The sequence below is a fragment of the Mycetomoellerius zeteki genome, unplaced genomic scaffold, assembly GCF_001594055.1.
Source record: "Mycetomoellerius zeteki isolate Tzet28-1 unplaced genomic scaffold, Tzet1.0 scaffold222, whole genome shotgun sequence".
Classification (NCBI taxonomy): Eukaryota; Metazoa; Arthropoda; class Insecta; order Hymenoptera; family Formicidae; genus Mycetomoellerius; species Mycetomoellerius zeteki.
The window spans coordinates 1-22,888 of NW_017257195.1; the positions used below are offsets into that span (position 1 = coordinate 1).

Here is a 22,888-nt window from a genome sequence, read left to right on the forward strand (position 1 = left end):
AATCGGTCGCGCGAGTGTAACAATATTATATTATGTTTAGTAAACTATTACGATATATAAACTAAAACAATATAAATGTATTTTAATATTATGGATATAAAAATAATTTTATTAAAGAAATTTTATGTTACGAAATAATCTGTTGACTTAATTTGTATATAACTTTTATACATAAATATTTTAAATATTTTTCCAAAATTTACAATCGATTTAGTAAAAACATATAATAATTTTTTTTAATTATTTACTACCTATATTGACACTAACAGTATTTAAATATCTGATTGTTATACGAATTAATAAGAAAAAATCACTTTATGACCAATAACTGTGCCCTTCTAAAAAAGCCTTACTAAAATATTATATCAATCTTATCTATGACATCTATATATTATCTATATGATATCAGTGACATTTTCTCCGCTCATAAATTATATTATTTCAGTCATTCGTTAATAACTGGTGTAAAACGACGTATTTTCTTCAAGTTAGTGTAATTCGCATATGTAAGACTGTACTTTGTCTTTAATTATGAAATGATATAGTTATGAACATGCATTTTAATTAATTATTTGTTAGATCAATATATATACAATTACTTTATTAAGGATACTTAATAAAGGAGAATAAAAAATTTTATTAAATTAAGAGTGTAAAAATTTTAATAATTAACTAATAATCGTGGTGAGAGTTTCTATAAAGATGTTATAGCATTAAAATCATAATTAGATTTTTCTGTATTGTCAAGGCAGTTTAGAAACTATTTTTTATTCTTAATTATTAAATTATTTTTCATTTTATTATTTTAATTTTTGATTGTAGAATATGAAAAATTGATATATTTTATGTGTAAAAAATATATATATATCTTTTATATTATATTTATTAATTAGATTGCTATTAGTTTCGCATAATTTACCTTCGTTTTTCGAATTCCTCAAAAAATTAGTGGAAAGACAAATATTAATTTTATTTAATATAATAATCTATATAATTTAACTTAAAAACTGGGCGAAGAATATATAATAATATAACAAAAAATATAATTGGTGACAAGTTAAATTTTCAAGTGCAAAAAAATAAGTTTATATTGAACAAGAATTTATTGAGGGTATAATAATATATAATATTACTCGGAATTAATCAGTTCTTGCAATATTAAATTTTCGCATTTTACACGTATGTCGCATGTTAAAAAATAACCAAATTACAAATGACGCTCCATTTACTTTTCGTGATTTTGTTTCCGCAATTCCATATTTTTGTATCATAATTTTATCATTTCTTGATAATCATATAGTTATCTATCACGTTTGGTTTTTATGTAAGTTCGTAAAATTCCTTTGTCAAACTCACATGCAAATTTTAGAACTATTTCGAGATTGTGAAACTACATGCAAAATATTTTAGGAAGTACACAGAAAGATATTTTTTACTACATACTAAATTTTTTCGAATCAATATTTGTATAATGTAAATCACAGTCGTCCCACAAAACAATTTTTACACAAAATAATTAATATACATATATGTTAGTATTACACATTTAACAAAAGTGGATCGTTATTATTGCTATTTTACATAAAAATTCTAATAGTGTATTTTATTTTTATATACTTTGTGTCAAAAATTTTTAAATAATTCTTACACTAAGTTATAACTATCGATGGAAGCAATGTGTAAAGTATTTAATCCTATATAATTCTTATCATGATTAGATTACAATACGATACAGATTTTATCATATCATAAAATTTTTAATCTTTTCTTGTTCTTTATTAATGTGATATTAAAAGAAAACTTTTTTGAAAAAATAAATTATATCTTTAACATTATCGTAAATAAATTATGTTAAATTTAGATAAGTTTATTATTTGCGCTAAAAAAACTTTTACATAAATGTATTTTTATAGTTATTATGTAATATTTGACTTTCACAAAATTATAAAAGTGCTGTAACTCTGATTGTAAAAAATGTCTTTTTAATTCATTTAAGTTAATAAAAACTTTTTAAATCGTTAATTACAGATTTAAAGTTTAAATTATAGAATTTAATATGACTAAAATATTGCAAAATTTATATTGTTCTATATTATTTCATTGAATCGAATATTGTATCGTATTGTGTCTATTTATCAAATTTAAGTTATTATATTATATGAGGTACAATTGATAAGAGCTTTTGACGAAGTTATGTGAATATTATTATTAGGAATACATTTATTATATTTGTATACAATATTTATATAGTGTAGGTATAATTGCTTGCATGACGTGGACGTTTATATGATGCTTATATATAATATTAAACAAAAAATATAAAATTATTAAGGAAAATGTGTGGAGTAGGTACATGAAATTTTTGCGGCTAAATATACAAGTACAGCTTTTCAAGAAGCTGTGTGTTACTTTTCAATGAAATTTTTCATTATTATAAGTTTCTGCATTTTGACTTCGATTTATTCAATGTTTTTATTTATATACATATATATTAACCCTCGGACAGCGAACGTCGTGATACTCGCACGTATAGCAGACGCAGGATCAAAAATGACCCAAGAATGAAATTGTTTTAAGACGTTTGAAAAACAGTTTTTTTATTATAATATGTATAAAATGTGTAGAAGGAGAAATAAAAACACATATTTATCGTAGAAACAAATATCCATTTAGGGTAGAGCGGGGCTATATGAGCATAGGGGCACATTGATCAACGTTAAATATATCGGTAACCGAGACGTGTACAAACACGTCACTCTTGCATCAGACAAGCACGGAGATGCAGATTACTGCGCTGAGTACGCCCGTCTTCGCTCGATCGTCAGTCGAAAGATATAACAGCTTTTTTAGTTTTGTGTAGTGAAAGTAAAGTCATTACGTAAGTATTCTTTTTGGTCTACGTAATAATTGAAACATTTAAAAGAAACCAAATATACTCTTTTATTACAAGTTATTAGTATACTTTGTAATTTCAACATGAAAGTTGTTATTTGATTTACAGTTTTGTTGTTATAAAATCATATTTGAGCCGACATCGGTATGGGACTAGTTGGGTCAAGTGACCCAACTAACCCCGCTTATACATTGAAATCTATTCTTTCGGTAATTGTTAAGTTTATCCTCCTTACCTCTGATGTTGATAAAATTAAGCTCATTCGACGCATTTTTGCACGAAATAAATGAATCTGGTAAAAAAACTGTCATTCTGACCCACGGACCGAGACATTAATCGTTAAAGTTGACGATAGGTTAGGAAATTTGTTACATCAATGAATGGCAGAAAGAGACACGAGAACGTGTAAGTGAAGCTAAAATAAGTATTTTCTGTTTCCATTACACAAATTCTCTACTGCGAAAAAAAATTATATATAAAATAATTTGTTTTTAAAGCAGAAAATGTGTATTTTTAAAGCAGAGAATTTGTATTTTTAAAACAGAGAATTTGTATTTTTAAAGTAGAGAATTTGTTTCTAAAGTAGAGAATTTGTTTCTAAAGTAGAGAATTTGTTTATAAAACAGAATTTGTATAACCTTTTATAATATATATAACCATTTGTATAACCATCGATATGACAGGTTTCATAACCTGAATATCTGTCAACTTTAATAATTAATATCTTGGTTCGCGGGACACTCTTTTTTGCCAGATTCATTCATTTCGTGCAAAAACGCATTGAATAAACCTAATGTTATTAACATCCTTACTTCATACCTAAATACACACCTTAATTACCTTCATGGCTCAACTTGCCCTTCAGAGTTGCCCAATATACCCCATTGGTGGGGCATATTGATCCACTTTGCATCCTTGCAATTAACGTAATTTCTTTCTAATTTACGAGATATATTAAGGGTTTATAAGTACTTAATTGTTGAGGTAGATAAACATGCAACGTTTTAAAGCATTTACCATTAGTCTATCATAATTGTGTGAAGATTTATAATAATTTAAAGAAAAAGTGGCTCAACTATCCCCGCCCTACCCTATTCATTCTCTTCACACTCTTTACAGTTGAAAAAAGTAAACAACTCTAATTCGCGGGTCTTGCGAGACCCTGCGTCTGCCAGCGGAAGGTTAAAGAGAATTTTTATAAATTGATATATATTGTATATATATATACATATATTTTTATAAGAAAAATTTGATTTCAGAACTGGTATTAGAACGAAACAATGATGCCAAATATAATCATCAACATTAATTATTTGAAAAGTTGGAATGGAATTGCTAAGATCCTTCAAGTGGTACATATCATTGTTCTTTTATTCATTTATTGAGAGTGTTATTATGATTTCTTTTATTTCAAATATTTAATATTTATTTTCACGATTTATACGATGTAGTTAATTAATTATTAAGCAACATCAATTTAATCGTCAATTTTTCAATAAAAATGTATGATAACTTCAAATATAAATAATTCTAAATAATTTTTGTTGCGTCTAATTATAAAATACATAACATTTATATTTTGAAAAAATCAATATTATTTTTAGTTTAAAATAATTAATTTGCGAAAAATATTTAGAAACAGCTGTATAAAAGAAACACAATTTTGTATTTAATATTTGAAATAATAAAATAAAATTACATTATTAATTTTCGCTTGTTATTTGACTAACTGATTGTTATTTAAATTTAATATATTTGTTACGATAATAATATTCGTAATTTTCATATTCTTAAATATTATTATATGTATATTATTTATAATATATTTCGATACTCTTTACTTATTTTTATATTTATAGAAGATTTATATCTCTAATTAGTTTTCTCAATTTTCTATACAGATACTGGGTGCGATTTGCGTAGGAATTATTGGTAATGAGCTTAGTTATGAATGTGTAATCTTATACAGAGGATCAGTATTTATCTTCTTTTTTGTTGCAACATTTACTTTCTTTATTAACACTTTTATTCTGTATGTCAGTAACCTGATATCTCCCTCTGCTGCATCTATTATACCTAAAACAATTTACGTAAGTAATTTCATATACATAAACGAAATTGTATGATTTATAAATTTGTAACCTCTAAAACTTATTAAATCTATTAGTCTCGTTTATAAAACGGAAAAAGTGGTTTGTAAGTAGTATTACTTATTCAAAACATTGAAAACATGAATAATTACAAAAAGCTAGTTATTATGATTTATTTCAAAAATTGGTAATTTCTTTTAAACTTTCAGGAACTCCTTTATCATTTCATTGCGTCTATATTATTACTTGCGGCTTCAATAGCAGTAATAATTATGATAAATCAAGCTAATGTTGTAGTTAACTATGACGCGCTTTTAGCAGCTTCCGTAAGTACAATATTATGTATATATTATTCATAAAAGATAGTTCTTAATTATGATATAAAAATTATAAGTATTGCAATGTCCGGTGCGCCTATAGCATAGCGCCCCGTTCTCCACTAGACAGAGCGCAAAGCACGGAGTATAGCACGAGAGCATAGTACGCGTCGACAGTTAGGTAAAGCTATAGGCCGTGCCATCGAAACCGTCGCAATCGAACGCCGCGCGCACTGCGTCTGCGCTAATTATTAAACAAAAGAAACTTAAAGAAATGCATTTCCTCACACAAATAGCATCACCACCGGATAGGAAATGGAAAGCATAATAAATGACTCCAAGATAGTTGCAAACGCAAAACGCCGCCTCGCAAATAGTAGATAAAATCGCATATCGCACATAAAATACATCCCAGTGCAATACGAAATGTATCCAGCTGCCATAAAAAAATCCTACAACACGAATAAGACCACTAAGATTAATCTCAGAACGACATCATCAGAAAAAAGCCTTAAAACAAACACGGGAGATCCGCGCACACCGCAACGAAAGAATCAGCGACTCTAAAAACCTATAATGAAAAAACACACGCAAAGAATAAATACAAGTTCACCGCGTCAGGCTGCGAAAAACGACAACCAAGTACACCAAAACAACCGTCGCGATCCTTAGAACAAAATATCGTAACCGACCTAAGAAAAATCAGGCAACTAAAGAGCTTAATTACAAATCGTAGAAATGGAACATTCTAGAAGATTTTGCGACAGAAGAAAGGAAGAAATACTCCCTTACCGCGAGGAGTCACAAAGATAATAATATATAAGCGAAGCGTTCACGGACTTGATATTCTCATTTTTCCTATTCCACTAACTACGATAAGAACACCACGCGCTTAAGCTGAGCGCAAGCAAAATTTCCATCTCTCCATTAGAAGACTCCGGCTTGGACGTGCGCCTCCCCAGGCGTCGAAAAGCCACTCCTCTCCACCGAATCTTGACGTGCGCTTTCAAACTAAGCATCGATAGATTAGGAAAACTCTCCTGTGGAACTCAAACGAGCGCCTTTTAATGGCGTCGAGGCCTCCAAACTCCCATCTATTCTGACATAACTCGCATAATCGTAGATACCAAAAATCAAACGGCCCAGAGGGAAACGAGGGGGTTGGCGCGTCCACCTGCGGGCGCTTAAGAAATCTCTCCATACTTCTGGAGATTTTGATCCCGCGGCTTACTGAGGAACCGACACCGCTACCGAAGGGCTTCTTCTTCTTCTTATTATTATTATTGGCTCCGCAACCAAGCAGGTTGGAACTGAGCCATTGAGTGACAATGTAGATGGATAGTAGTATATGATGAGAGGTGTAGTGGGTAGACTGGGGGGAAGGAGGGGTTCGCTCCCGAACCGGGCGCCTGCTGCCACCCAGCGGTGGTCGCGCGTCATGAGAACGGGAGAGAACAGTTAAAAGAACAAATCAGTGGCCCTTGAGAAGGTTAGGAGTCTGCAGAATTTAGGAGAGGGATTGGAGAAGGCAGGGAAAATGTTTGCAGGAGATTGAGGGAATTTAGAATTGAGATAAGTACGTAGTTGGAGAGATTTGTGTTTAAAGAGCTCGCATCAGAAAATATAATAACATGGTTGATGTCTTGAAAGTTGTCCCCGCAGGGGCATGCAGGGGAATCAACAATGTTAACTCTATATAAGCTGCTGTTTAAGTTATAATGATTAGATCTAAAACGATTAATCATGACGATCTCATTTCTGCTCAAGGTAGATTTATTGAACCATGGTTTTTCAGAGCACATGGGAAAAAATTCTTGGTGGTGGGTACCCTTGTGTGTGGCTACAGAACGAAGGTATCCTTCAAATCTGGATTTCAGGCACTCTTTAGATACGGCATATAAATCTTCGTGCGGAATTTTGAAGGCAGAAGAGAGGCCATTTATGGAGGCGGTTTCGTCTGCCCTTTCATTTCCTGGAATGCCCACGTGAGATGGAATCCAGAAGAGCGTGATTATGATTCCCTGTTCGGAAGCGAGAAGAATATTTTGCTTGATGTAGTAGATAATAAAGTTATTTTGAGCATAAAGGTGATTTTTAATTGCATCCAGGGCGCTCTTGGAGTCTGAAAAGATAACCACTTTTTTGTTCACGCAATCTCTAGCGAGGAGTACTGCTTGATATAAGGCCCAAAGTTCTGCTGAGAAGATAGAGGTTTCGCAGAGAAGTTTGTGTTTGATGGTAACGTCCAGGTCAGGGGAGTAGACACCAGCGCCCACGGCGCCACCGGGTTCTTTAGATCCGTCAGTGTAGATGGAGATAGCATCCGTTCTGATTTCTGATGTAATGTCCTGGAAAATAGCAACAGTAGCTCTCGCGGGTTGTCCTTTGTGTAGTATAATAGCATGTCTTCAACATATGTGATCTGTTCCGCCATAACTTTATGTTCATGCCAGAAAGCCGGAGGGTATGTAGCTCGATGCATCGTTTTCTTATCTGGGCGACGCATAATGTAAGATTTAAAAAGATTGGAACTCCTGATGGCTTCGGTTTTCTGATTTTTTTGGGAAGCGATGATTTCGAGTTCTTTGAGAGCTTCGTATGAGGTGCTAAATTTGTATGCCATGGATTTGTATACATATTTGGATACGATGAAGGTGAATCTTAAGTGCAGTGGGGGCTCCCTCGCCTCGCTCAGCATGGCATTAATAGGGGTAGAGATGCGATAGCCCATGGCCTAATAGCTTTATATTGGATTCTAAGGAGCTTAACAAAAATTGTAGATTCAGGATTCCATGTGAAAATCTGAGCCCCATATTCAATAGCACTTCTGAGGGTCGCACGGTAAACCGTGACCGAAGACATCAGGATAAGAGCCTCATTTGACTCCAGACAGAGAGGAGATAATACTTACGATATTGTTTCCCCTTTCAATGAGAGCCTTCAGCTGTAGAGCTTCCGACAGCTTATCATCCAGGACAACTCCGAGAAATTTATGTGAGAACACTCTGGGGATAGAAGAGTTTCCTATGTGAATAGCAGGGACCTCAGAATATTCCTTAGTGCGGGAAAATATAACACATCTAGATTTGGTAGGCGAGAGTTCGAGCCCTCTATATCGAAGCTATGAGTAAATGTTGTCGACTGATTTTTGCACCGAAGAAATGGCCGAATTAATATCACGCTGAGTGGAGTATATAATCACGTCATCGGCGTATTGTAAAATTCTAGACTCCGGATGTAGATGAGAATTGATGTCTTTCAAATAGATGTTGAAGAGGATAGGACTGAGTGTAGAGCCCTGGGATGTATCTTTAAAGGAGTCGAAAGGGCCCAAAAGAGAACCATCAACCACGAATTGTAGACGCCTTGAACTGATATAATTTTCAATAAATTTTCTGATAAGTGCAGGGATGCCGATATTCAGCAAGTCTTGGATAAGGATATGGGAGTCGACATTATCAAAAGCTCCCGCAATGTCCAAAAACACTGCAGCAGTGGGATATTTCTTAATGTAACTAGTTCTGATATTGGAAGTGAGGATGACGAGATTGTCCATGCAGGATCTAGTTGGGCGGACCCAGATTGCGTTTGTGGAAGGATTGGGCGTGATTCAATAAACCACCTGAGTCTGAAGTATATCATGTATTCCATGATTTTGGCAAAGCAGGACAAGAGAGCAATAGGACGGACGGATTCCCCCCCGGGTTTGGGGATAAGGACGACCAGAGAGTCCTTCCAGGAATCCGGTAGCACTCCCTGTTCAAGAATTAAGTTGTACAAGGAAAGGAGTTGTGTGAGTTCCTCCTCAGGAAGGTTGACAATTATAGAATAGTCGATTTGGTCCAGACCTGGGGCGGAGCGTTTTTTAGACACCCTCAAGGCCCTTATCAATTCAGCACGCGAAAAGGGCTCACCCAGCCAAGATTGTGTGTTATTTTAAAGAAGATCTTCCTGACGCATATCATCAATATGTATCGTACGATCACAGAAGTAAGATGGAGGACATAACTTGTCTATTGCGGCGCGAGAAACCGCAGTGAGATCTTTATTGTGAGACGGATTGAGGTTTTTGTTGCGTCTGAAACTCTTAATGAGCGACTATATGCGATGTGTCGAGGTTTTGAAATCAAAGTCACCCACAAGCTTCTTCCAACTGAGACATTTAGCTTCATTCAAACAAGCGGAGCATTTTTTCCTGGCAGACTTGAAGTTGTCGTAAGCCTTGTCCGGACATGCGACAAATTTACTAAGCGACCTTTTTCTATCCTTAACCGCCGCGTCGCAGTTGTCGTTCCACCATGGAGAGGGATCCGGACGACAAGAATTTATTTTACTGTGTGGCACACCCTTACCGGAGGGGATTAGGCTCCTAGCCACAGACTGAACACGATCTGCAAATATTTTATATTGTGAGATAGCATCCATAGAATTGTTACATGATATTACCTGAGCAGAGTTTTTTAATCTAAGGTTTAATGTGTCAAGTTTTTCTTTATTTAACTTGAGTTTATAACAAAATTTCTTGGATTGGACGGGAAACATATTGACCTCCGTAATCATGGGAAAGTGGTCGCTGCCAAGCGAATCATCTAAAATATAATTGGTACAGACAGGAGCCAGAATAGGGGATGCCAAGACAAGGTCAATTACAGATTTACGTGCAGAACGGTGAATTAGAGTGGGAGAGCCGTCATTAAGAACCACAAGATCAAAATCTTCAATAGACCTCAGCAGTTTGTAGCCTGCGTCGGAACGTGAAGAACAGCCCCAGGAGGAGTGATGAGCATTAAAATCTCCCATAAGAAGAGATTGTGTTCCTTCAGAGCGTTTAGGAGATCTTGGTAAAATGTAAGAGGTGTATTCTGCCCAGGATGTCTGTACAGGTTTACTAAGATAATGGGATCCTTATGGGTAAAGAGTTTGATAACCTGAAATTCCACCGACGGATACATTATGTCCTGCAGATGTATAACCTCAAATTTGAGGTTATCTCTGAGCAATGTGCAAATACCACAATGACCCGTCAGTGTGATATCAGTCCTAATAACTCGAAAGGATTTAATCCTAAGGCTGTCATCAGGTTTAAGCAGAGATTCTTGTAAACAAATTACGTTATATTCTCTAGCGAGTAGTAAGAGAGAAGAGTGGTTACCTCTAGCATCCCTGCAATTCCATTGAGCGATCCTGAGATGAGTTGACACGCTCCTTTTGGGGGGAGTGACTGAAGATTGAAGTGTACTACAGCTATTGTGAGTGTACGAATGAGTAATGAGAGGGAGAAAGGTCATTTGAATTGTGTATCTTAGTTCCGAAAATTGCCATGAGGGTAGTCAGGAACTGAAGGTGCGTAGACTTGTGTGCGGGGATCTATCGAGTTGTATGGAGTCGAGTGTTCGTAAGGGGAGTAAAAGGAATTAGGATTGCTAGCGGCATTTCTCAAATCATTAGGAGAAGTTAAATTCCGAATAAACGCGATAATAAGGCCCAAAAGGTTTGAGAAATCGTGATTTTGAAAGCAGTGGGTAATTAGGTTGATAATATCTGGAATATATTTTGCAAATTCGAAGGGGTTGGGTCCTTCAAAGCCATGCTGAGGAGGGGGAGCGTATTGATATGCCATACCTCTCGTACAAGAACGATCGTAGGTTCTCTGTGAATCAATGAGGGCTTCACGGTGTGCCACTCTGTCGTATCCGGGATTGCTAACTCTCTATTGTCCTGGGTTTTGGCGAGCCAATGGAGCTTGGGCGAGACGGTGTTTATTGTGGCCGTGGTAGGGGGGATCATACGGTGCCGAGCGCGAGCCGACGGCGTCAGCATATGATTTATATCCGTTTCCTTGGTCGTCCGCATCTAAAACGTTGAAGGAGTTAGGGCTCTCAAAACAGTTAGAATTTGTAGAGTTGTAATATAAATTAGGCTTTAGACGCGGGAAATCTTGAAGGTCCGTCCTAGTGTCGTGCAGAGAGGAGAGACCACTTTGATCGTTGACGATTTTCCTAGCATCGGCGATGGAAATATTTTCCGTAGCAGCCATTTTGATGATAAGATCTTGTTTGGAGACTATCGGAAATTCTTTGGAAGTAGCAAGATGAGATCCCTTGCAGTTGATGCAGATGGCTTCCATGTTAGCGCCCCTTTGTGGGCAAGAGTCTTCATTATCATGTCTGTTACTGCCACAGTAAAGACATCTTGGTGGGCCTTTACAGACTTTTGCGATGTGTCCAACCCTGTAGCACGCAAAACATATACGAGATTTAGATATGAAGGGACGTACCTCGTGCCTGGTTTTGAAGAGGAACACCTCTCTTGGAAGAACCTGTCCTGCGAACTTGATGCGAAGCATCTTAGAGGGCACGTATTCGCTTTTACCATTAATGGTTATCCTTCTATTTAGCCTTTGAATGTCCAAGATTTTAGAACGTGGCGCTTCAATATGCCTGCGAATGCAGTCGAGATCTAATTCGGTGGGGACATCCTGAATGACTCCCTCTCTGAGGACCCGGAACGCTGGGATAAAGCTTTAAGGTTATGTTTAGGAAAAGCCGGGTTGTCTACCAGCCTGTTCGCAGCGAGTGCAGATTTAGTTTCGATAAGGATTTTACCTCTACCAATTTTCTTGATCTCTTGAATGTCTGGGATGCCCGCTTTGGTGATAATGCTTGAGATCATAATGAGATGCATGGATTTCTCGCGATTCAGATCATAGACGTAAGCCGCGTAGGGACCGCGATCTTGTGGGCCGTATTTAGATGCAATTTTTGAGTTGACAGTACCTTAATAACTCATAACAGACTCATCCACGCTTTGGTCACGCTGGGGTGAGTCATGCTCACTCGAGGTAAAAAAGTCAGAGGATTTTTTCGGCGGGGAAACCAAGGGGCCGTCTTTTTCTACTTTCTCGGAAGCGGGACGCTTCCTCGTGTTGGTAATCTCATCTACTTCCATGGATGAGTCCCGGGAAGTCGCACTATGATAGAGATAAGGGAAAAACAGATTGTGCTGCCGTCTAGGACATTGACTACGTTTACACCGAACTGATAGCGACCTATATCGTGACCCAAAGTAGGTCTAGTCACCAACCGTTTACACCGAAAGGGACTTAAAAATTGGTTGGGTCACATTTAGTCCACGCTGGTCCGAATTAGAGCCATCTATCGTATTTTGTACAGATTATTTCCATATACAGCATTGTACTCGCCAGAACGTATACATAGCGCTATATTGAGTCGGGATGACAGGAATCTTAACCTCTAAAATCTCGAACTTTAATGCTTAATATCTCGGTTCGCGAGACCGACCACCGCATTTTTGCCAGATTCTTTCATTTTAAGTGAAAACGCGTCGAATGAACCCAATTTCATCAAAATCGGAGATGAGGCCCGTATTCTAAATAATTACCATTATTTGTATTATTTTGATTTAGCAAAGGCATTGGTACTTATGAACTTGAATCTCTGCATGAACTTTTTTCCATCTTTTTTTTAATATTTATGTTCTTTGCACAAATCAATTAGTCTTTTCACAGTCTAGAAGTAAATAACAAACCGGTTTAACCTAACTATTCAACAAAACAGCAGTGTCCTACCGAGCAAATGGCTACGAAGCTTTTAGATCGGATCAGTCGCGCGTTTACACCGAGAAAGTAGACAACCTATTTTAGGTGAGGGCGCTAAAAAATCCGGCCGGACCTACAAACAGGTCGGGTCAGGTATAGTAGTATTTACAGCGTGTAGCCTAAATAATGTGACCTAAATTAGGTCAAATTTGGTGTATAGGCCGCGGACTAAACTTACGGTGTAAACGTAGCCATTCACCCAGTAACCAAAGCTCGGTCGCCATAAAACTCGCATAGTTTGTACCCCCTGCCGAAGACGCCCAGAACCACACACCCACACGCACCTATTAGTCAAAGGACCTGCTAGGGTACCACAGACATCTCGATCACCTTCGCACGTGGCCCCCGATCGTAAATCCACGAGACCATAAATAATTACCAGTAAGAAAACTGAACCTCGGATAACTTCTAATTAGTCTTGTAAAATAAAAATAAATACCATTAAAACGTATCATTCTGTAAAAGGATCATTACCCCTTCCTGTACCTTCTTACAAAGGAAGAAGAGAGCATAGATAGAGCAAATTGGATGATGACACATTCACAGCCGCTTAAAAGAGAGATTATATTATCTCTATGCCCATAGAGCGCTTATAATCTGACGATTCCTCTAAACTCTCTACAATTTTTCTCCACACCATAGAAGGTATACGAAGGCAGCGCAAACAAATTTAATTTTAAAAACTAAGAGATTTAAATTATATTAATTTGTGCCTGTAATAAAGGCACTGATGAGACAGCAGCCTGCCCAAACATAAAAACTCGTCATAACAAAGTCAGCCGAAGCCAAGGCTTCGCCCCGCGCGCCCCGCTCCGCGCCCGTGCTCCGCCAAAATATGCCGCGTCTCGTAATCGCGAAGAAAACGTAGACCAGGACGTGACATTATGATAGAGTAATATTTTACATATAGTACATTTATATGTGTAGGTATTTATTATCAGTTTGTACAATACCAATTACAGAGTATCGTAAATTTAAGCAATCATCTATCTGTAGATTATTATACATATAGAATGTCTCAAAATTTGCGATTCAAAATATTGTAGCACGAAAGAAGTTATAAATATTTATACATAAATATGTTACAAAATTCGCGATTTAAAATATTTTAGCAAGAAAGAAATTATAAAGGTTTAATATAATATATAATTATATATTATATAAATTACAAACTACATTTAAGTAGTCACTTGTGAGTAGTTGTGAATATTAGCGCGTTGAAGTGCGTGGTCATCAGCGCTCACTAATTTACCACAAGCGCGACTCATAGACAGATGGCTATCTAAAACTTATGGGTCAATTCTAAGCAGAATCGTAAGCCTCGTAACGTGTTCTCATAAAACTTGTAAGAACTTATAACTAGTATTCTAATTTTATACGTATGTATTGTAAGACGTACGATTATTCGTAAATATCTACGATTTCTTATAAATTTTGTGGCTAATAAGAAACTGTCTGTAAAAATATTATATAAAGGTATAAATACTTAAAAATTCTTACCGAAATACAATATGTTACGAGCCTTACGATTCTGCTTAGAATTTAGGCATTAGTCTGGCCATTTAAATCCTTATTCTTAATCACAATCAAATATGAGAAAAATAATCAACTGTAATTGGTCAATTTTTGGTAAAACTTTCCCTTTACACAGTCAGCCCCAAATGACTTCCGAGTGACCTTGATCTTGATCTTGACCCTTAAGAAGATCAAGGTCATTGACCTTTTTCGTTGCTCATTATTTATTAAAAAGTTATTAATGAAAACGTTTTTATGAATAATATGTAATTTTCGAACACATGGTACATATTTCAACAATATAGCATGAGTTTTGCTTCACGTAAGTTGATGTTTGTATGTGTTAGGAATCTGAGAATAATAATATTATGGGAGGGAAACATATCGTTATTTGTAACAGTCCTTTGTCTGACTTGGCAGAGTGAAAATGTTGCTCCACGATTTTCTTCATTTAATTTACAACTATGAAGATCTTATAAACTATTTATGTGATATGCAAGTGATACGACGAGAAGTTATGTGTCCGCGTTATCAACAAATAATGCATTTATGTCATACTTCAACATCGCTTATTATACAATGTGTTAACAATTATTATAAGCAAGTTCAAGTAAAAAAATAAAGAGAGTGTGCAATTTTACAATTAGTCTTTTTCAAGGCACATGGTTTTCACAATCACGATTGGGAATTGAAAAGACGTATCGTTTTATTGGATACTTCCTTATAATGCAACCTCCACAACATTTTCTTGAGCAGCATTTACAAATATCTTTTAAAAATGTTGTGGATTGGACTAATTTCTGTCGAGAAGTACTTATAAATTTACAAACAAATTCACTGCCTTACAACCAAATTCACTGCTTTACAAACAAATTCACTGCTTTACAAACGAACTCACTGCTTTACAAACAAATTCACTGTTTTACAAACAAATTCACCACTTCTAAAATAAATTATTTTATTATTTTTTTTAAAGTAGTGAATTTGTTTGTAAAGCAGTGAATTTGTTTGTAAAGCAGTGAATTTGTTTGTAAAGCAGTGAATTTGTTTGTAAAGCAATGAATTTGTTTGTAAAGCAGGGAATTTGGTTGTAAATATACAAATACAATAATTAATACATATTGTATTATACATTGTATAGGGGAGGTCGGGGTATTCTTGGATACACTTTTATTTTGTCCGGAAACTCTAAAAAAATTGCTTTTTCTCAAAATTTCAAAGCTTGATTTTGTGGTACGATAAATAACCTTTCTTTTGGTACCAGCAATTTGACCTAATTGTTTAAAATTGTACACTCTGTATCAGTTGGCGCAAAAAACTGGTTTTTGAGATTTTCAAAAATCTCGGGGTATTATTGGACAGTTTTGTAAATCGATAAAAAATGAAAATTATTGCTGGAAAACGTTTATTTGTTAATGAAAAGGAAAGAATATATTATAATGAATAAAATAAAGTGAAAAATATCGATGAAAATTATTGAGAATCGCAGTTAAGGCACGTGAAAGTGTTCGGGAAACGGACCAAAAAACGATTAGAAATTGCCGAAAAACTAATGCTTTGTTGAAATTATGCATGAAAAATCACTTATACGCATCAAACACACGAAGTTATGTTGTGAACTGTCAAGAATTAAGTGTCCAATAATACCCCGAACGCTCATTTTTACAACATGTCGGCGTATAAGTAACACAATGCAAATTTCATACAAAACTCTTATATGCGTCGAAAGCTTAAAGTTCAAAGAATATTATAAATATATTTACCTGACTTGGTTCGTCGAAAAATGTTGTCAAAATGAACAAAACACTAAGTGAAAAAAACACTTTACAAACATCAAAATTCTGTTTGCTATGATAGCGAGGTAACAATGCGTCAAAACAAGTCAAGTGCTCAATAGAAAATGAGATTATGATGAGACGAGTCGATGCTAGTTGGTGGAGACCCCAAGCGTTACAAACGGGAAAAATATCGCGCTGTCCAACAATACCCCGTGTCCAATAATACCCCAACCTCCCATATTGTATAATACATATTGTAAATATACATATACAATAATTAAATACATATACAATAATTAATTATTCCGAATCAAAATTCCGATTTCGAAAATTTTTTGATACATTAGTTTTACATTTTCTTTATTTCGAGATTTTCAAAATTTCTTTCCTTTTTTCTTCATTGCATTCTTATCTGGATTTAATTCTGGCATTTATACTCTCGAGGTGGGGAAGATCACCATGACTAGTTAATATTTGTTATATTCTATATATGTGAGTTTATGTTGTCTCTGAAGAAGGCTCAAAAATGAGTCGAAACATATAAGCGCTTTAGTAAAATAAAGAAGTTTTACGCTAGATAGTCGTGTTATTTGCGCAATGTCTCCCGCTTGACTCCTATTGCCCTTGTTCTTTCCTGGTTTTCAAAATTTTGATTGTTATATTTTTTGTTATTTTTCAGTTATTAGCTCAATAGATAAGACAGCAAAGTGGTATGCTTGGTAGTCGTGATGTGATAGTGGAAGTCGATGAAGCGAAAATTGGTCGGAGAAAATATAATCGGGGGATGGATAATTGATGGTCAATAGGTTTTTGGTGCTATCGAACGTAGCAATAAATCTTTTTTTATTGTTTCTGTGAAAGATCGTACTGTACAAACGCTAACGAGAATAATTCAAGAACGTATTGCATCAGGAATTATAATTTACAGATTTATGATTCGTGGAAAGGATATGTATAATATCTTTAAAGGAACTTGATTAAGTACATCAGTTAACCACTCTATTCATTTTGTTGACCCTGAATCTGGTGTACATACGCAAAATATTGAGCGATTATGGCGCGATATGCGTTCTGTTTTACCACGATTTGGTATACGAGAAGAATACTATGAAAATTATTTAGCAGAATTTATATTTAAAAAACGATACGATTTTTCAATGAGAGAATATCGCAATTTTTTAGATTAATAGCTTCTTTATACCCATTAAATAATATATCATTAAGTATAATATTATATTAATGTAATATATTCTTCATGTTGGAATGTACATGTTGTGTTGAAAAACTGTTCATAAAAACATTTTCATTAATAACTTTTTAACCAACCCATTTGTTAGTGAGGTAACTCTCGTTTCGCGTGGAAAGTCGAAATTGTTTCGTTGATAACTTTTCAACGAATAGCGAGCGAATGGGAAAGGTCAATGACCTTGAAAGGTCATTCTTCTTGAGGGTCAAGGTCAAGGTCACTCGAAAGTCATTTGGGGCTGACTGTAAAGGAAAAGTTTTACCCAATTTTTTACTCTTACTTTTTACACCAAGCTTATTCTGCATATTGTAGACAATGTACATTATTATTATCTCCAAAATTAAAATAAAAATTAAAAATAAAAAATTTTAAACAACTTTACTTCATTTTTCGAAAATTTTTTGCTATGGTCTGAGTTGCGAATTTTGGGATACTTTGTAGATATTTTTGTCAATTCCCTTACAAAAATCTAATATTGGCTAATTTAATACTAGTCAATTTATTACTAAAAACCGTAATTAACTACTTACTTGGAGCACTAACAGTACTGAACAACATTGCTTTTAATACTTATCCAGATAGCACATAATATTTACAAAATAATTGTAAGATTTATTTCGAATATTTTGTAAATATATTTCTGTGATCTTAGATTGCACAGATAATAAGTATTTATTATAAGAATTATAATATTATTACAAAATATTTATCGTACAATATTGTAGTAAATGCTATGAAAATACTTAATGAGATATTATAATTCAAGTAAAAATATTTACTAGAAATATTTATTTATATTTATTGTAAATGTTATATAAAATATGTATAAAACATTTATATAATATATTTAAAAAAATAAAAAAAAAAAATAAGTAATAATAAATATGTATGAACATTTATCATAAATATTCTGTGCTGCCTGGATAAAATAAGTAATTAATTACTGTCTTTTAGTATTGGTTAGTATTAGATTTTTGTAAGGGTTAAAAATTCATTTCTTTTAAGAGAAAACCTTTGAGCATCTTTATCAGAATCATAAAAAGTGATGAAAAGATTTGCTAAGTCTAAACATGTTGTACGAGGGGCACTATTTATATTTTGAGCCTAATAATAAAAAAACAGTAATTTGTCATTGAAAATGACTTTATTGTTTTTCAAAATATTCTCTTTTATGATCTATACACTTTTGCATGCGTTCGAATCACTTGTTTGCACCAATCGACACGAGCATCTTTTTGAGATTTTGTCAGATTATGTGGGATCCAACGAGAACAAACCTTTTTCACGGCTAAATGATCATACAATATTTTATATATGCTGGTGGAACTAATGCCTAAGGTTGTCTCAATCTCACAGTATGTCACATGACGATCTTGCATTATTAGTTTTTGCACAGCATCAATGTTTTCTGACACAACAACTGATTTTGGACGACCTTCACGACTTTCGTCGGTGAGCGAACGGCAACCACGATTAAATTCGTTATGCCAGCGTTTCACAGTGGCAAAGGATGGGGCTTTATCGCCAAAAGTGGAAGTAAGTTGATCGATGCACTCCTGTCTTGATAATCCACGTCGAAAGTCGTAATAAATCATTGCACGAAAATTTTCACGAGTTAATTCCATTTTTTCGCTGAGACACAATTTTCAAGTGACTGTAAACAATACAAATCGCGCTCAAATAACAAAACGTTCTGAAGAAGGTTATGGTAAAAAATGTCAAACTTTCTAGTGAAAACGTCAGATGCCACCTGACAACACTCAGTGTTGCCAAGGTTCAAAATATAAGTAGTGCCCCTCGTATTAAATAATTATATGTATGTTGTGCCTTTTATTAGATTGTAAAAAATATGTTCATTTTTATTTAGATTTTCAGTCTGCTAAATTCCATTTTATACATCTACAGTACGATCATGGGCTTTAGCACTTATGGAGGTGAAAAGATTACAACAAATTTATAATTATACTTAACAATAAAAATAGATTATTCTTATACAAATCGTCTCTATACAGGTCAGATATATTTTAGAAACTTTATTTAATTAAAACAATATGAAACGTCGTATAAAAAATTTTGAAACTGTGTAGTCGAATTATACAGTCGATAGATTACAGATTACTTTTATAAAAAAAAATTTTTTAATAATCTCTTTCTTTTCTTAATTTTTACTCAATTAGCATAATTTTTAAAGTTGACAACTTCTTATATCACTTATAAATTATGTTTCTCGCTGTCAGATTTTAAAATTGTAGTCATAATTTTATACGGTCTGTGTTTTCTTGTATGAGTACATTTTATATATCTGTGTGTATTCTAATTCTTCAAACATTTTTTGTAACATACAATGTATAAAAATATAAATAGAATACTTTTAAAATTTTATATTATATATTGTCTAAAGTAAACTTAAGTTTTAATATTCATGATACATATAGTTATTTTATTTAATTTTTTTAAGTCAAATCGTACTATTAACTTGTCAAATATTTTTGTAATAGATATACTATGTTTATCACTTTACATAAATGTAAATACTTATTCTTCATTTTGTAAATTATATTTTATGAAAATTACAATAAAATGCATAGTTTCGTACTGTTACACGACAATGGGTGCGTTTCATTTAACATTCACGAACATTTAATAAACAACAAGGATGAAATATGATGCGATTATGCGAACATTAAATGAACGCATTTTTTGTAACATGTATCCATGAATACCAATTCAGTTGACAGTAAAAATAAAATTATGCTAACGTAAGCAATCTGCTGTTTTTTTTAAATATATGTATAAGATATATATGTTTTAATATAAACAAATATAAGCTATATATAGTATATATATATGTATATATACGACCACAAGAAGATACTCTACAAAGTAAAGGAATTTCGTATAATCATAAGGTGTGCTGGATTTAAGATCATAATCCTCTTAATGCTAGAAGAATGTTTTGCATGCACGTGTACCTACGGTAGCATGTAAATCAAATTTTTTTTAACAAATAAGTGTGCCGCTATTTTGTGTAGCCTCTTATTTTAAAAGGCTATTTAAGTTATAATAGAATTTTCTGTAGAGGAATTTATTTTTGATCATAGCTCATGTGTTCATTTTTATAGATGAATACGTATTATAAACGTATTATAAACACACGCATCTGATTCGTGTAAAATTTTTTGCTTAGAGGACGTGCTAAGAGGAATTCCCCGCTTATCAGAATATTTTTTTAGTGTATTATATCAATCCTATCTGTATGATATCAATGACGTTTCCCGAGCTATCGTTTATCGCGATCGCTTTAGATCATTAACCGCCAATGTAAAACGTGCTTTCTTCAGGTTAATATAGTCTGTGCACTGTGTTTTATACATATATATACACATGGTATAATATAAATATAAATAAGGATAGCCACGAGTACATGTTTTAATTAATTATTTGTTAGATTGATACGTAAGTAATTGTTTTATTTCATCAAAGCTTAATTGTATAAGATAGATAGATAATTTTACGTATTAAAAGTAAAAAATAATTATCGTTGATTTTAGGATAAACATTAAAACGAGGCCACAACAATGTTAAATATTATCATTAATACTGAATATTTGAAAAGTTGGAATGGTATTTTTAAGTTGCAACAATTGGTATAAATTGTTATTATTATAGTCATTTTTGTTGATTTATTATAACCTTTTTATCAATTTTATGTATAGTATAGATAATTATAATACTTATCAAGACAGTACAAAGTTCAAAATTGAAACATAATAAGTTTTTAAGACGTCTTTTAGATGCCAAAAACGTCTGATTTCTCGTTTTGGACACTTTGTGTTGTTTGGGTATAATATTATCTTTACTAAGCATAAATAGTTAATTAATTATCAATGTTTGCCAATTTTTCGAGATAGAAATACAATAGACAATAAAAATACAATAGACAATAAAAAAAATAATTTTAATAATTGCCGTATTTAATTATATTAAATATTTGGTATACTTAGTGAAAGAAATTTTTACCATTGTTAATATTAAAGCATATAATTTATCCAGAAATACTTGAAATTTCAAGATCATATTTGAGATAATAGAATAAGATTATGTTATATCGAAATTATTATTATTTTCGTTTTTCAGTTGTAATGAGATACTAATATTTCTATTGTGTTTCCAAGTAAACATTTTTGTTGAATATTAATAATGTATTTGTTAGTAATTTTTATGTGAAGAGATTATATCTTGTTATAATTGGTCCTTTTAATTTTTTATAAACAGGTGCTGGGTGCAATTTGTATAGGAATCATCAGTGATAACATTAATCCTACCATTTTTTCTTTATGTCAAAAGGAATATTTCTTTCTTATTGCAACATCTAATTTTTTTATTGGTACTTTCATTTTTTTTCTTAGTTACCTGGTATCTCCATTTACTGCATCTATTTTACTTAAAACAATATACGTAAGTTATTCAAAATGAAACATAAATAAAATTGACTTGTTTTATATATTTATTTTATTCATTAGTCTTTTATTTTATAAAAGAAAAAAGTTGTTTCAAAGCTAAAACGTATTTACATATTTAAAACGAATTATTAAAGAAGGGTATTTTATTAAATTTATTTAAAAAATTATGTCGATAAATATTTCTCTTTAAACTTTCAGGAACCCCTTTATAATTCTTTCGCAACCGTAATGTTATTTGCGGCTTCAATAAGTCTGATAACAGAAATACATACGGATGATGTGGTGTATAATTATAAGGCATTATTAGCTGCTTCTGTGAGTATAATGTTATATTTGTAAAAAAAGTATTGTAATGCAATAAATTGAAATTGTGTTAAATATATATGTATACGGAGGGATCCCGTTTGCTTACAAATCGATTGCCTACAGTACCGTTTGCCTACATCCCATTTGACTACAAATCGATTGCCTACATGTTCTGTTGCCTACAGATCGATTGCCTACATGTATTATTGCCTACAGTTCGATTGCCTACATGTACTATTGCCTACATGTACTTTTGCCTACATGCATTATTGCCTACAGCTCGATTGCTTACAAGCACTTTTGCGCACAAATAAAAATTTTAGAAACAGAATTACTTTTGCCTACATGCATTATTGCCTACAGCTCGATAGCCTACATGTACTATTGCCTACAGCTCGATTGCCTACATGTACTATTGCCTACATGCATTATTGCCTACAGCTCGATTGCCTACATGTACTATTGCCTACATGCATTATTGCCTACAGCTCGATTGCCTACAAGCACTTTTGCGCACAAATAAAAATTTAGGTAAAGGTATAGAATACCCGTTTTTAACCCATGAAGACAGTGTTCATGGGTTAAAAATATTCCAAGCGGACACTGTCTCAGCTGTAACTTCCACGCAGTTAGGCCCCAAGCGGGTAGGATATGTTATTTTT

General features: G+C 33.3%; 1 protein-coding gene across 2 annotated transcripts in view; it reads left to right on the top strand.

The window, feature by feature from the left end:
* Window positions 1-459: 459 nt before the first annotated feature.
* LOC108723060 (uncharacterized) overlaps window positions 460-22,888 on the top strand; it is a 23,262-nt gene continuing 833 nt past the window's right edge. Inside the window, exons 1-6 of one of the 2 annotated variants that reach the window (XM_018448532.1) lie at window positions 460-506; window positions 4,153-4,245; window positions 4,795-4,983; window positions 5,193-5,309; window positions 21,733-21,915; window positions 22,119-22,235. In XM_018448532.1, coding sequence (XP_018304034.1) covers window positions 4,174-4,245; window positions 4,795-4,983; window positions 5,193-5,309; window positions 21,733-21,915; window positions 22,119-22,235 — 678 coding nt within the window. In that variant the 5' untranslated portion in view covers window positions 460-506; window positions 4,153-4,173. The remainder of the gene's footprint in view (window positions 507-4,152; window positions 4,246-4,794; window positions 4,984-5,192; window positions 5,310-21,732; window positions 21,916-22,118; window positions 22,236-22,888) is intronic. The other variant, XM_018448533.1, reaches the window with a different exon arrangement.